General features: G+C 36.8%; 1 protein-coding gene across 2 annotated transcripts in view; it reads right to left on the reverse strand.

Moving 5' to 3' along the window:
* The window catches only part of VWA8 (von Willebrand factor A domain containing 8), a 188,723-nt gene that overhangs the window by 63,984 nt on the left and 108,516 nt on the right, over positions 1-16,223 (reverse strand). For both annotated transcript variants that reach the window (XM_035553444.2, XM_035553445.2), the window contains exons 26-29: positions 14,723-14,874; positions 5,843-5,951; positions 4,871-5,009; positions 2,500-2,702 (exon numbers count right to left, since the gene is read on the reverse strand). In XM_035553444.2, the coding sequence (XP_035409337.1) occupies positions 2,500-2,702; positions 4,871-5,009; positions 5,843-5,951; positions 14,723-14,874 (603 nt within the window). The remainder of the gene's footprint in view (positions 1-2,499; positions 2,703-4,870; positions 5,010-5,842; positions 5,952-14,722; positions 14,875-16,223) is intronic.

A 16,223-nucleotide genomic window follows, 5' to 3' on the forward strand; every position in this document is an offset into this window, starting at 1 on the left:
TCAACTTTATCCACTCAACAGATACAGAAGGTACTTGGATGATTAGTTTAGACTATACGCTTTACTTAGACTGTACACTTACTCGTAATATCATAAACCATCTCATTTAATTTCATATACAGCAATATCCACCTCATTTCACAGGTGCACCATGAAAGCACACAGCTTCTCCATGGTTCCATTGCAGGAAGAGCTGGGTATAAAACCTAGGCTCCAAGTGGAAGAATTAAACTACTTAAGAATCAATCTTTCAATTAAGTAGGAATTAGAAACACAGCGATTGCATCACAAGCCCTAACATTAGGAAGGATGGCAGTGGCTGTGAAGACTACAACAGGTGTGTTTGGCTGATCTATGCCTCATTTAAAAAGCAATTGCAAATTAATTACTAATGGTGTCCATGGATATAAATATGAAATACACAAGAGAAGCATTTTGCATCATTTTTTTTCTGTACAAGATGGTTACTTAAGTTACTTGGTATATCTAAAATAACTCTTGAATGGTGTCCTAAGTATACAATGCAATACAATTTGCAATCAAGCGTGTAGTTTAATGAAACACACTTTCACGCCCAATAAACTCTATGTTAATACTAACACTGTGTAAGGAGTCCTAAGATAATGCAAAGCATTCAAAATATTGTAATTCTGTATTACTTTCCAGCAGTATAAGTATACTTATTTTCAGACAGGATTTGTTCAATTTAGCACTTGCTAAGAAACTGACAATATTCAAACTTTCGTGAAAAAAACAGGAGGTTACAGCTCAATGTAAGTCAACTGGAAAGGGGCACTGAGCTAGCATAGAACAATCTTTATTTCAGAGTAAGTCATACTGTCATTGAAAAATATATGCCATGAGAGCAGGCAAAACCAGTCAGAGTTAATTAACTGTCTAAAGCTTCACGGACAAACCTCTAATAAAAACCTCAGTGCTGAAACTGAATCCTCCCGTGATTTGGTTAAAAATGAAACTAGCAGGACAATTACTTTCATGGTAGGAATTTCAAAGACTTAGAAAGCAAAGAATATTGCTTGCTGGGCTTTATATTAAAAAGTGTGAGACATTCTAAACATTCTTAGACACAAGATAGACTGCCATCTGTTTTACAGTTTCCTGCATTGACTTTGCCAAAAAAGGCCAAGGATTGTTTAGAACTGAACAAATTTGTCATGTGCATCTCAAAATAACCCAAATCATACTTCTATAGCTGCTCAAGACAACCACGCAGGCAACTGCGATAAGCAGGTATCTTCAGAATCACATTTTTCCAGTTGGCACTGGAAAGCGTCCAAGACAAAACTAAAGAAGGCATACACAACTCTACCAAAGGCAGAATTGTGTTTCTTACAAGGTATTGAGCTTAACTGTCATGTTTGGGGCCAGAAAGTGCCATCAACACTTCACAAATATTTCTGGAACAACAGTACCACAGAGACACTAGTTACGGAATGACTGAAAGCTACTTAAATCTCAACGGAGTGCAGGAAAAGCTCTGCTAAGTTGGCACCTCTCACCTACTGAAAAAATGGGCAGAAGAAATTCAGAACAAAATGAAAATGAAGAACCAACCAACAATAATGACCACATTAAATGCTCATGTCAAACTACTGTGACTGGTAGGTAACATAGAGAACGATAAATATTAATTAAAAATGAATAATAATAACCAGCAGCATTTTATCAACTGTTGTCTCTTCTCACCCTTTGGCAAAGAAATTTTAAATTGGAAATATTCCAATCAGTCACTGATAGTAATGGAAAGGCAAAAGTATGTGGAAAGTATGCATTACTTGATTCTGAAAAAAGGATTCAAGTCAAACCAACCCTGAAGTCGTCAGTGGTTCTAAATTTGCATTGCTGATACACTAAATGTCAAGGCTTACATAGCCTTCTTTCTAGTCTCAGTACTTCACATGTTACAGAATAAGAAATACCAGGATTCAGAAAACAAACCAAAAATAGTGGCGTGAAGCAAATATAAGCAATATTTTACATTGTGACTCAGAAAATGTCTCTTTCATATACTGCTCAAAAAGTAAAAAGGGGACAAGACCGGAGCAGAACTTAAATTCATGGAATAAACCAGCTTTCTTTGTACTTTTCAAATGCATGTTGCTTGACTGAGACTCCTGAACTCAACTCAATCTTCTCTCATAAAGGCCAATCTCGCTCTAACAGTAAGAGAAATAAGATAAGCAGATAGAACTCAATTTCAATAATGCAAAACACATAATGGGTTTTTTTAAATCAGCAAAAAAGTGCAAGAGAAAAATCTATACATAAAAACTAAAGCTGAGGCAACTCTCAGGCTTCAAGTATAATGAAAAAGAGAACATTCAGAAGGGGGTAGGCTTATCCAGGCTATTTCCATCTACAGAGGTAGACTACCTTAGTGATTCTGACTTTATGACACTATTTGACTCATCAGCAAACATTTAGCTGTAGTTTGTTGGTTGTGTGGTTTTTGTTTGTTTATTTGTTTTTGTTTTTTACCTGCTCTTCATGTACAAGCACTTGACCTTTGAGTGGATTTCCGAGTGGTGCCACAGTCACAAAAGGTTGCCAGACATTTCCAACTGTTCTTGGGAAGAGGTCATAAAAATCCACAAAGGATCCATTCTTACTAGAAACACTCATGAAGTACAAGGCAACAGGATTGCATGTAGTAACATAAAGAACATTTTCAGCTTCATCTTCTGAAAGAGGAAAATAAAGGAAAGGTTTCTGATATTGCATATTGTTATTTTGGAAATATATATTATAAACTAAGCAGACGATATAGTAAAATGTACAGCAAAATTACCACCATGACAATTACCATCACACAGGGAGATAAAGAGAGATAAATGGTCTCTTCATACTAACTAAATGTTAACAGGCAGATTCTTGCCACAACATTACAAACTCTTTAAACAAGTAGTCCAAGGCACATTTGTGTAGATATGACTGCAGTGTCTGCCAGCATATACAACATCTGTCTAAAAGATTGTTTGTTTATAATTTTGGTTCTCCCTCCTCTATCCCATTCTCCCCTTCAATTAATATATTTAATAATTATTTACACACAGGACAAATGCAAACTTTGTGGAAAGTCTGGCACTTCCAGCTGGACTTCAGACAATTCTTAAAATCAAACCAAAGCAATGTAATTTCTCTTTCACTGCCATAAAAGTTTGCAAATGTACTTGAAACTCAGGCTACAGGCAGAAAAAGCAGCATTCCAGTATTGATCATCATCAATCTGTTTATAATACACAGTGAAGTTTAGACATGCTTAATGATGAATCATAGAATCATAGAAGAGAATCATAGAAACACAAGGTTGGAAGGGACCTACAAGATCGTCTAGTCCAACCATCTTCCTATCACCAATACTACCCACTAAGCTACTAAATCGTATCTTGTAGCACCTTGTCCAGATGCTTCTTGAACACCCCAAGGGATGGTGACTCCACCACCTCCCTGGGCTGTTCCAGCACCTGACCACTCTTTGAGAGAAAAAGTTTTTCCTGATATCTAATCTAAATCTCCCCAGGTGCAACTTGTGGCCATTTCCTCGAGTCCTATCGTTAGTTATTTGAGAGAAGAGGCCAACCCCCTCCTCACCACAACATCCCTTTAGGAAGTTGTAGAGTGCAATGAGGCTCCCCTGAGCCTCCTCTTCTTCAGACTAAACAAACCCAGCTCCCTCAGCCGCTCCTCATAAGACTTGTGCTCCAGACCCCTCACCAGTTTTGTAGCCCTTCTCTGGACATGCTCCAGGGCCTCGATGTCCATCTTGTAGTGAGGGACCCAAAACTGAACACAGTACTCGAGGTGTGGCCTCACCAGAGCAGAGTACAGGGGGATGATCACCTCCCTGCTCCTGCTGGCTACACTATTCCTGATACAGGCCAGGATGCCATTGGCCTTCTTGGCCACCTGGGCACACTGCCCGCTCATGTTCAGCCAAGCATCGATCAACACTCCCAGGTCCCTTTCTTCTTCACAGTCTTCTAGCCACTCTGCCCCAAGCCTATAGCGTTGCATGGGGTTATTGTGGCCAAAGTGCAGGACCCAGCACTTGGCCTTATTAAATCTCATCCCAGTTGCCCCAGCCCAGCAGTCCAGCCTATCCAGATCCCTCTGAAGGGCCACCCTACCCTCAGGCAGATCAACACTACCTCCCAACTTGGTGTCATCTGCAAACTTACTGAGGGTACACTCAATCCCCTCATCCAAATGAACCCTAAAAATGTTTATGAATATTCCCAGTAATGCAATTTCACTTTGGGACATAAGAAATATAAGTAACTAAGGCAGGTTTGATTCAGTGAGAAAGAATTTTAATCAGTTTAAGCATAGCACTATGCAAGTTTTATGGTTTGTATTAAGACTAAACTGACCAAGAGAAAAAGGAAAAAGTCAAATAATCATTTTCTGAAGCTTTATAGTGTTGAACATAAAAATTAGACAGACTTGCTATTTTTATGGCTGTTCTACTTTAATTACATATCCTTCTCTCAGTTTGAGGATGCATATCCTAACGAAGACCACAATGTCTGAAATTATGCTCTCATTTCAGTGGCTGATTATTTTTGTATTTCATCTACTGTTAAAATAATAATAAAAAAAAAAGTGGAAAAAGATAAACTATTTTACTTATCCTTTGCAAAGATACCCAGAAATACAGACTATTGAAAAAACACCAGTGTGTTACTAGCCTTAGAACATTACATATGCATATTATCCTTTCATATTCTGTCACTGGCTGTCAACAGGCACTTATGATGTCAATAGCCTAATTCTTCTTCATCTCCAGGATATTTCATGTATTTATGATACTGGGAATCATTACAAAAGTTCCTAGCTTTTCTTACTGTACCTTTTGTTACAGTGACGTCGCAAACAAAGTTAACTTCATCCAAAGGCAGTGTCCAAAAGGCAAGTTCTTCTGTGAAACTGAGGGACCGGGATTCATGTCGTTCCAGTGGAAATCCTTGAATGTTTAGGTATATAGGGCCCTAAAACAAATGATAACAATGAGGGCTTGCTAAAATACTTTGCTTGTCATTCTTTACTCGAATCTAGAAGTCTTCTTCAAGACTGTTAATACTATTAACAACAGAAACAATTAATAAATGATAGAGTAAATGAAATACTTCTCTGCAAGCTCTCTGAATGTCCATAGAGCCATTTTCTTCACAATATAGAGACCATCATGCCTTCATCTTTAGTTATTTATTGGTTTGGAACCATGATTGCTCAATGGCATGAAGGAAGTATCATGTTCTGATAAAACACAATCCATGCAAGGGAAAGAATCAGAATCTTTTTTTTGTCTCAAAGAAGTTCAATGGCAATTTTTTGTTATATGAATCCCACATCACATTAGCGGTTCAGGTTTTTTCCCTGACGCACTGGAGTAATAATTACTGAAGTTAGGCCAAGAGCTCAAAGCTGAAAAGGACTTTAAAGCTTTGACTGCAGATCAAATTGTATCAAAATTTCAGATTCAAACCTGGCAGTGCCAAAGACCCATAAGAATTCAGCTGCATGTAAAATAAAAACAGGAAAACAGCTTTCTTCTCAGTTAGTCTCTGATCTTATCCAAAAATTGAAATCTGGGGGCTGAAGCTGGCCACCTCCAAGCATCCTAAACAGCTACAGAGTTCCTTCAAACATGGTACTTTCAGTGTCCTTATAAAAAGCTCTTTTCAAGAACTTCTGACCAAATGTACTGATTTTTAAAGCACATCCCATGTTCTGAGGGCTAGGTACACAAGAAAGGTCATTTTAGGTTCTTCACATGCCAATACATAAAACGAGTATTTTATGTATTAAAAAAAAGACAAACCTTTACATTTATTTTCTGAGTTTCTGTGGGACACAGCAGTTTCTGTCGTGCATTCCCAGGCTGATCGATTTTCCAGTAGCCTATAAATTTATGATCTGGTAATGGCAGTCTGTCAAACAATGCAGGAACAAACGAATTTTTATATTCATTAACTTGCAACTGATATGGAATGAATCATTTAAACAACAGCATTTTTCCAACTAACCATATTTAAAGATTCTCTTGCAGAAAATGCTTCCTCACTAAAATATTTCATTTATTTTATGTTTTAAATCACAAAAATGTTAGCCTTCTGGAATACTAATACAATCACAACCTAAACAGCATAATAAAACAAAGAACCTTTCACATAATATGGCCTCAAAAGAAAACTTTCCCAGTCTGAATTATTTGAGGTATGTAATAAAATATATCTGAGACGTCTCTCGCTTAGTTTTATTCAGATCAGGCAGGATGTGATAGTACCGCTTACAGGAACAACTGTAATTGACACACTTCTAAAAAGCCAGCAGAATAAGCACAGTAAACAGCGTGGAAAGTTAACTATGCAATAACTTCAGTGATTTTTTTTCCATATATTTTGCTTCTGTTCACATGAACATAGGCAATGTAATACAGATGTGAGTCTGCCACTGCCTCCTGGCCAGTACAGCCTACATGAAGGGCAGAGACTTCTTTGAAAGTTGGTTTCACTGGTCTAATTTCTTAATTTCTGTACTTTTTACTTAGGGAAGGAATATACAGGCCAAAGCAAAACTCATTTTCAAACTCATATAGGAAAAGAAGTATGATGGCATATAACAAAGTAGCTTGACAGAAAATAAGGGACATATTTTTTTTTCCCACTCTGTTCTCTCTCCAGTGATTTGCAACCACTAAAAGCAGTTTGACTGTGTTGATTGGCACGAATACATTCAAGCTAATGAACTCATCCTTTTGGTTTCTTTTATTTAGGATCCGTTGCTCCTAAAGAGACCTCCTATCAAAACTGCATTCTGCATTACAAGCAGTTGCACATTATCGTACAGCTCCAGGACTTGGCACGAGAACAGAAGACATTCCCTCTCCCAGTTTCTATAAATATCTGCGAAGTCTATTTTAAGGAAGTTCTCTTAAGACTGTTGGTTAAAAGCCTGTGCTCAGCCTCTTCTGTCCCATTTCATGATGTTTTTCTACTGTCATATTTTTTCCCCTCTCCCCACAAACCAACCTGGCCCCTCTGGATACCAGAGGTTTGTTTCTATTCTTCTTTATGCTCTTTTCAGAATAAGAAGTTATCTCCAGTCAAAAATCCCCAGTTGGACTACATATGAATCTTGGCAATATTTAGTATTTTTTTTCACTGAGAACTTAAGAGAAAATGTCAGGGAATGAACACTAATATCCTCTAATCTTTCCAACTCACGCAGGAAAGATGCATTAACATTTCTTACTGGAATATTGTACCAAACCTCAAGCAACCTGGAGAAGCCAGTACTCACAGGGAGTCAGTCTCCATCCCCATTCTGCATTTGGACCATCTGCCAAGGCAGTTAGATAGCCAAAGACACATTTTGTTATTTGGAAATAGAAAGTGGTTTGGATGCTACAGATCTTAGATAACCATCCAGCTGCCAGCAATAAACCGCTGGGGCACATAACGAGGAAAGTGTATGAAATACATTCCACCAAGACGGTCAGAGGGCTGGAGCACCTCTCCTATGAAAAAAGGCTGAGAGAGATGTCCAGCCTGAAGAAGAGAAGGCTCTGGGGAGACCTCATTGTGGCCTTTCAGGACTTAAAGAAGGCTTATAAAAGAGATGCAGAGTGACTTTTCACTTGGGCAGATACAATGGGACAAAAGGGGATAGTTTTAAACTACAAGAGGGTAGATTTAGATTAGATATTAGGAAGAAATTCGTCACTCAGAGGGTGGTGAGGCCCTGGGCACAGGCTGCCCAGAGAAGCTGTGGATGCCCCATCCCTGGAGGTGTTCAAGGCCAGGCTGGATGGGGCTTTGGGCAACCTGGTCTGGTGGGAGGTGTCCCTGCCCGTGGCAGGGGGTGGAACTGGATGGTCTTTAAGGTCCCTTCCAAACCAAACCATTCTCTTAGTCATTATTTTCCTCTCTCAGTCAAAGAACCAGTGGAGTATTTATTGCCTGTTTATGAATATCAACAGATACCGATGTTTAAAGAGGGATTTATTTTGAATTCTTCCTCATTCCAGTTTGCACTTTTATACCTTGCCTGATTCTTCCCAAATTACGAAAAAAAAAAAAAAGCCAGACGCGAAAGAAATGCAAATACAATATATTTTACTTTACAATATTTAAGATCATTAGGAAAAAAATGTTCAGGATGTACTGTTTCCACATATAGACAATTCTTAGATGAATGCATTCATGCAGTTTGAGAAAGGGCAAACAGTCCAGTCGGAAGATAAATCAGTTTATCCATGAACTGGAATCTTACTTCAAGCATCTGTTTGGGTTTCAGAATGATTTATTGGCAAAACTTTGGTTATGTCTTGAGCCAAAACTGTCTTGTGTGCAAAAAGAAACTAGGTATATATATATATATATATATTTTTTTTTTTTTGGTAACGATTACTATGAGTAGGATAATCTCTGATATGCCTATATCAGCAATAATTGTTTCCTGTTAGTTCAATGGTACATCAGCTTCCACAAGGATTTGGATTTAGTTTTTAATTCCTTACACATTACTCCCATGGACAACATCCTAGAAATAAATGGGTTCACTAATAATCATGAGTACTTACTAAATTTTAAAACAAAACATATGTTAATAACCAGCTCTAACCGAATACCCTGCTTTATATAGCAACAGAATTACAGATCGCATTCCCAAAGAAACAAAACATTTCCACTCTGTTTCAGCTTTCTGGAGATTTGCTTTGTTAATAGTTCCTCTCTTCCCTTAGGAAAACTAATTTCTCCTTTCTCCCAGATCCTTGAGGTTTTATTCTCTTCCCTGCTCCTGAATAATTTAGTTTCTCTAGGGCAGACTAAGCCATCACAAACAGCAAAGAGGAGGGAAAGGTAGATCAGAATTTAGGAATAAAACAAAGAATTCATAATGCAAAGTTCCTTTGTCAAGAAAAGTAGGACCTGACAGTTCTTTTTTAGTCCATTTCACTGCACAGAAACCTGATATAAGAAAGACAGAGTATAGAAGCAGCTGGTGGCATTAAAGGTCTTATAAGCAGTGTACCTCCTGAATGATTTTCAGGAGAGGCTGTGGATACAGAAGTACTGAAACAAAGTGACCACACTGGAGACATGTACACCTCTTAAAGTTTTCCTCCACTGAACATACATGATACATAGTGAAGTACGGAGACTTTTCTTTTCCCAGGACTTAGAGGTAACAACAACCAAGTTTTGAAAATAACTTGAAGTGACAGTGCTAGTAAAAAGCTTCACAAGGCACTCCTGACACTCTGCAGTATTTCAACTGAATTAAATGAACCAAACACTGCTCACATAAAGGGCAGACAGGATACTGTGGAAATGCCACGAGTGGCAAAAATCTGAGAAACAAAGAGATATAATGGGTGTAGAAAAGTACAGTGGGTGGGTAAGAACTGTACTCAAACTCCATGGCTATCTCCACCTGTGATGTACCCCGATTCATGCTTTCCTCAAAAGCTGGAAAGGGTTCATACAACAGAAAAACCACACGACAGGCCGCAGTAATCTTGTAAGGAAGCCAAGACTTAAAAGCAGGTTCTAATGAATTATTCCTAATCACTTCTTTCCTTATGGATGTGGCAGTGTCTGCAGGTTAAGAAAAAATTTGAAATAATCAAATTTATTTGCTCATAGTTTTACACCATTTTTCTTAAGATCACCGCTGTCGATGAAATGGTTACATAAAAACATTTGCTCAGAAAAGATGATAGGCACAGGACTTACACTTGATGTGGCAATTCTACCTCTAACTATTATTTAGCCTGATTATCTTCACACGCTGCAGTCTAAGGGAAGACAATCTGTTATAAGATTATTCCCTATCAACTTCTGATGCTGGAAAACTCAGTGACACCTGCAGTACACATTTCTTTTTTCATCTTTTAAATTTAGAAAATACATTCATTTTAGGCTAATATATTAAAAAAAAAACATTCAAAAAGTCTTTATGAATGTACCCATTTAAGTTTCTGAGAACAAACTGGAAAACAGCTAAGAACATTATAAGAACAAAGTTTCACTGAACAGAAGTTCTCTACAGCCAGCTACCCTACTAGTACAGCATCAGATGTGAACTTTGACAGGTAACAGAACTGTTTAATATTTGATCTTGTAAACTAGCTTAATGCTGGAACAGAATGTAGTATTCAAGGACTTAAACAAAAGTCTGTGTTCAGTCTAGCCGAACAGACATTTATCCCCCCTCTTTTTTTTTTTGTTCAACTTAAATAAGATACAGTTTGAATCCAAGAACTTACTCTACCATCCAGATCTCTGTACTTACTGAAAATACTTTTTGATTAGAATATAAGCAGTAGATATTCAGAAAATATTCATGTTAGGCTTCCTGTTCCTTTACAGTCAAGTGCGAACACACACACACACACACACACACAAGTGCGCAGGATGGAAAAGAGACACATACAATATGAGCCAGATCCAACATTTAACTACATGCTACCTGAAAGGACCAGACTCAAGAGAACAGCAAAGCCATTAAAATTCACACATTTACATTACATATAAATGATTCAGTTCATAGAAAATGAATATTCAAGATCTAGCAAGAAACTGGAAGTGAGTAGCGAAAGGGGGGGGAAAAAAATGGAATGGCTATTTCCTTAAGGATAACCACCAGAATTAGAGCTGAATGCTCTTTTACCTAGGAACTACCAACAATCTGAACCACGCAACAAAATGGCAGATCAACATGAGTTCAGACAAATGTGGCATAACAGATGTTAATGGGAAAACAAAGCGTACATAAAGAAAGATAATGAATTACTACAACGAGTTATCCATTTAACCACTATGTGCTGGCAAAGCATGGTAGACAAGCCATCTGCTTTACTCACCATAGTGATAAAGCAACCACTCAATAGGTAATACCAGGAGATATTGACAATATCACAACATGCTAAGCTGACAATATTGCACATGTCAGTGTCTTGAAGAATGGCCATCCTATTTGGAAAATACAACTTCAAGGAAACAAAAAGGCCCAAAGGATTAGGTGGAAAAAAAAAAAAGTAAAGCATCATTTTGCTTGAAAAACAGTAGAAAAAAAACATTTTGATAAAAAATAGGCTTTTAAAGTCTAACTCTGTAGTCTGTTTTGCCATCTCATTAAGTCTCAGGAATTACGCAGAATCCTATCTGTCTAATATTAGAATAGGAGAAACTTCCACACAACAAATATGCTACAGAAGAATGAGCTGAATACTGAACCGGGATCTGAAATAAAAGATACCAGGAGGTTAACATTTTATTTCTGTATCTCTGAACAGATGTAGAATTTTTCTAAAGGGATATCAATTAGTTCAGCTTGACAGTTGCTTCACAAATCTCCTGAGAGCACATGAAGTCAAAGAGAAAAGGTCTAATATAAAACACCAATTTAGGAAATAAATGAATTAGCATTTACAAATTAATTTCTCTCTTGAAAAAATAACTACTGCAAAACTCTTTTCTAAATGGTAATTAGACACCACCTCAAATTCCTCCCAAGATTAAGTATGTTAATTCCAGAGCCTAAGCTAAAATTCCCATAAGGGTCACTGTTACTCTCTGTTAAATTTCCCCTGAAATTTCAGTTGAATACAACCATCGAAGTTCCTTCTCTTGAGACTCTGCACTGCAGTGTGTTGCTCATGTGTCTCATGGTTTTGTTCCTACACTTAACACAATTATGTTTCAGCAACAATTTAAATAATTGTAATTTCCTTAAGTTGTTTGTTTTTTTTGTTTGTTTGTTTTTTATGAATAGATGACAGACAGACTTCTCTAAAATGTATTAAAACAAAAGGACTCACAAATTGTTGGATCCAATAGAAACGTTAAGATATGCCAGAGTACCTGCATAATAGTCAGTACTTCAGTATAGTCATACAATCATCTAGGCTGGAAAACAGTTTCAAGATCATGATGTTCAACCATCAACCTGACCTACTGAGACACATCACTAAAACATGTCCTCTAGTGCTACACTCATACATCTCTTAAATATCTCCAGGGATGACGACTCCACCACTTCCCTGGGCAGCCCATTCCAATGCTTGACCAACCACTCCATGAAGAAATTCTTCCTCATATACAATCTAAACCTCCTCTGGAATAACTGTGATTTTGCAGTAAGGGTCATTCATGTCCTAGGATCTCCTGGAAATGCTTTTGTATTGCAAAACTTCTTACTTAATTTTACGTTAAATACAATATATTAAGAAAAGTCTAAGTACAAAGGAAATCGATCACAAAAAAGATAAGGGGTGAGTGCAGGGTTCTGCAGAAAGAACCCAGAGGTTAGTGTTTAAAAAACAGACATGAGTTAAATGTTGCAAGAAATGCAAACACTGGAATTTTTTAAATGAACTGCTGCATGAAATACATCTCTATATTCTATATTCTCATACTACTCCACTCAGCTCCAGCAGAAACTAACCTGCTCACTTTCACACAGAATGTTTAAAGACAGACATGAACCAAGTGCACATGGGAATAAAGAAAGCATAAAAGAAAAATAAAAAACACCAGAGGCATTAAAAATGGGAAGACTGAGAGAAATGGATGTGTTTAGCCTTGAGATGACTTTCTAATAGCAAGGATATTTAGGAAGAAGGCTGACTTGCTTAGTGAGCTTACAGAACTCCATCTCTGAAAGTTTTGACATGGATCGAGGGAAAAATCAGATAAGAAGGTTTTAGATTAACTTGCACCTTTTATGAAGGAAGTGAGTTGGACTAGATTAGCACCATTATCCTACTCCCAAATTCCTGCAAAATAACAAAAGAAACCTGTACTCTAGTTCTAAACATGTAGCAGCTTGGGAAAGTCCCTTTTCTGCAGTGGTCCAAATATTATATCCAAGTACCTCAATGTGTCCATCACAGGATCGTGCAATTTGGGCTGGAACAGATCTGGAGACATTACCACAATGTCCTTTTACCCCAAGGCAGAATCAGCCATACCTACATCTTTCCCGAAAGATGTGTCTGTAATTCAGGGTGATCCACCTGTGGCTCAAAAGCTCCACAGGGTTTTATCTCACAACCAACAGCAATGTTATTTTGGTAGAGAGAAGCAGGATAATCTGAAATTCCAGCTGTGGGGGACGTAAGTGAGATACTGAGACCAAGATCTCAGGATCACAAGAGTCAGGTGTCAGCCTAGGCCCTGTCTTGCACTGTGAAATCTAGAAAAAGACTTGCTTTTATCAACTGCTTGTGAACTGCTACTGTAGTTTCTCCCTAATTTTGGCCTTCAGTGTACACAGTATGAGCCCATGGCTATCACTGAAAGAGTTTTTGATGAGTATGTTGCGGGGTTCTCATAGGTCTGTTACCCTTGGTGTAACCTGTCACATAAAACCTCAGTGACAGATCCAAAATGATCGGGTGATTATCCCTAATACAAGACGATCAAATTCTTCTACCTTCTCACTTCTAGACTGAACAGTCTCCAATAACAGCAGTCTCCCTCTTGTTTCCTAAACCTCTGATTTTCTCATTGCTAGAGAATTCTCGCTGTACCGCCCATGTAAACCCACACCTAGTACTTCAAAAAATTATATAAAAATTATATAAAGTGCAAATTTCTCAAAAATGATGACAAACATAATTCTTTGAAACAGAAATTACCAAGTGACTTTTAGCAAAGAAACTATGGAAAGAGTTTCAAGTGTGTACTGTCAGTTTGACAGACACTGTAGTTGTTCAACCATCAGATCTCAAGGCATGTAATTCTTCTGTCACCAGAACGAAAAGGTACACCACAGTCATTACACTGCCAGTTTAATTTAATAGTTATATGTAGGATGTTAGATAGGATAACAGCGGTGCACCAGTAGAAGAAACATACACAGACACCTAATATCAAGACATCATGTCCTAAGAATCAGTGCCTCCTTAGCAAATATAAAAGTAGTATGTCCCATGGAAAACTCAATTTACCATAAATCCATAAAGCTTTCTTCATGAAAGGGAAATATTTGTTTCTCCATAAACAAATCACATTAGAGTTCAAGCCACAGTAAGTTCTCTAACTGCTTTTCAATATGACCTACATAAACCTGTCTATGAACTACAAGAAGAATGAGTTAAATCTGTTTTCATTTCACAATTTATTCTTAAAAATAGCTATTTTGATTCTAACCTCTGAAAAGTATATGGTGTAACGTCAATTATCAATGTAATTAAAGAATAATAGTGATACACAGACACATACTAAAATGATTCTTAGTTTATATGCTTAATTACATACACTGGTCTATTCTGCAGAAGTATTTTTGTAGAGCCTTTTGTGAGTATCAAAGACAAAATCCCACTAATGCTGATGACAATTTATTTTTTTTGATATTGATTTAGGTGGTAAGTAACAGGACAGAAACGTGTTGCAATTCAATTAAAAACACAGAGGAAGAAACAAGTATTTCCCTTTATTAATATATATCTGTTTATCATACAAACTATCAATATGTGCATGGACATTAAGTAAAGATTAAATATTAGTAATAAGCAAATACTCTATCATAAAGTAAATTTAAATTGTTGAAGGAATATAAGTTGAACCAGAGGAGTATTGACTTCAAGTATTTCAGGTTGTTTTAAAATCAGTTAGCAGCAAGATAACGCACTATAAAAAGTGATCATGAGAGACATGTCTTCTTAAAATAGATCTTATTTTACTCTTACTCCTTGGCCAGCTGTACATTGGTCGGTTTTGCTCCAATAGGTATCCCATATTTGTGCAAAGTGCTGATTAAAATTTCACGCATTTCATTGTTGTAGGAGTCGAAGTCAAATACGTTTCGAACAACATTCGCCAGTCCTTCATTTGGGAATTTCTGTTAAGAAATAAAAGTCCCCAAATTTATTTTACTGAATATCTCTGTTAAGCTACAGAAAACAAATGATTACTTTTAAAGTTAATAGTTCTAACAGAAACTTTGCTCAACTTAGACAAATGCTTAAGTAAATTAAAAAAAAATCTGGAATAAAGAAGGTACATTACTTCAAGTCAGAATGAAGTCATTGACACTAAAACTGAATAAAACAAACAAATAGGAGACAATTAGTTAAATAATTACATTCATTCATGTTTTGTAGAATCAATTCTGTTATACATGTAACAAGGTGGTGTTATCACTGAACTATATAATAAAATATACAATGTATTTTTAAAATTTGGAACTACTTTCCACTAAGTGGGAAGATCTGACACAAATACATATATTCATGCACTCAACTATACAATTCCGTTAAGAATTCTGATTCTTAATGTTGAATATAGAAAAACAGAAGATATATTGCTTGCTTACTAAATACAAGTTTAGGTCATGATGGGCTTTAATGGAAACAGAAATCCACTTAAGAGGCACGTTTGTTGTTTTTTTTAAACTGGTGAAAAATACTACCTGTCATGTGCCATATACATAAAGAAAAAAGGTGTATCAAACATTAATTAGTATTTCCAACAAAGAAAGTGCTAACTGTTGCTATTGAACTGGACTTATGATTGAAGGCCAGTTTGCTCTTCCAGATTTCAGAATTGTGCTGTAGAGCTTTTCATTATTGCTGTTCTGCAAGAAGAAAACACATCTTCCTGACTCTCACTTCCTACCAAGACCTGGAAGCCAGTAAGAAAGTCAACTGAACCCATGTAGTAGAAATAAGCTGAAAAGAAGAAAGGAGTTTTTGGACTTTCCAAAGGCACTATAGGTCTCAAAAGCTGGCCTAGCACTTCTTTGAACTGTTACCAAGTGCTTAGTAGCTCCCATTGCCTTTTGATTTGCCCTAAAACTCCTAAAGCACACACAGACCCCTTTTAAATTAAGGCAGATTCCAGTAAATGTGTACCTTAAAGCATGCTGCCATAATTTCAGGCTTAAATAAGCTTATTTTTAAGGGCACATTTAGGTAATTTAAACAGAATATGTATTGTCCACAATTTAGGTTTCATTTACCATTTCCATGTTCTTTAAAAAAAGATCCGAGAACCATCACCTTACTCTGGTAAAATGTAAATGAAATCAATCAAATAAAAAATTAAAAACAAACAAACAAACAAACAAAAACACCCAAGCATTCAAATTACTATAGTTCCTAAAGCTTTAACACCTAGCTGCTTTATTTTTTGATATAGGGTGGCGGGCAGTAGTCTTTCTTTTCACCTTCTCACTTTTTTTTCATATGC

This window comes from Cygnus atratus, chromosome 1, assembly GCF_013377495.2.
Source record: "Cygnus atratus isolate AKBS03 ecotype Queensland, Australia chromosome 1, CAtr_DNAZoo_HiC_assembly, whole genome shotgun sequence".
Classification (NCBI taxonomy): domain Eukaryota; kingdom Metazoa; phylum Chordata; class Aves; order Anseriformes; family Anatidae; genus Cygnus; species Cygnus atratus.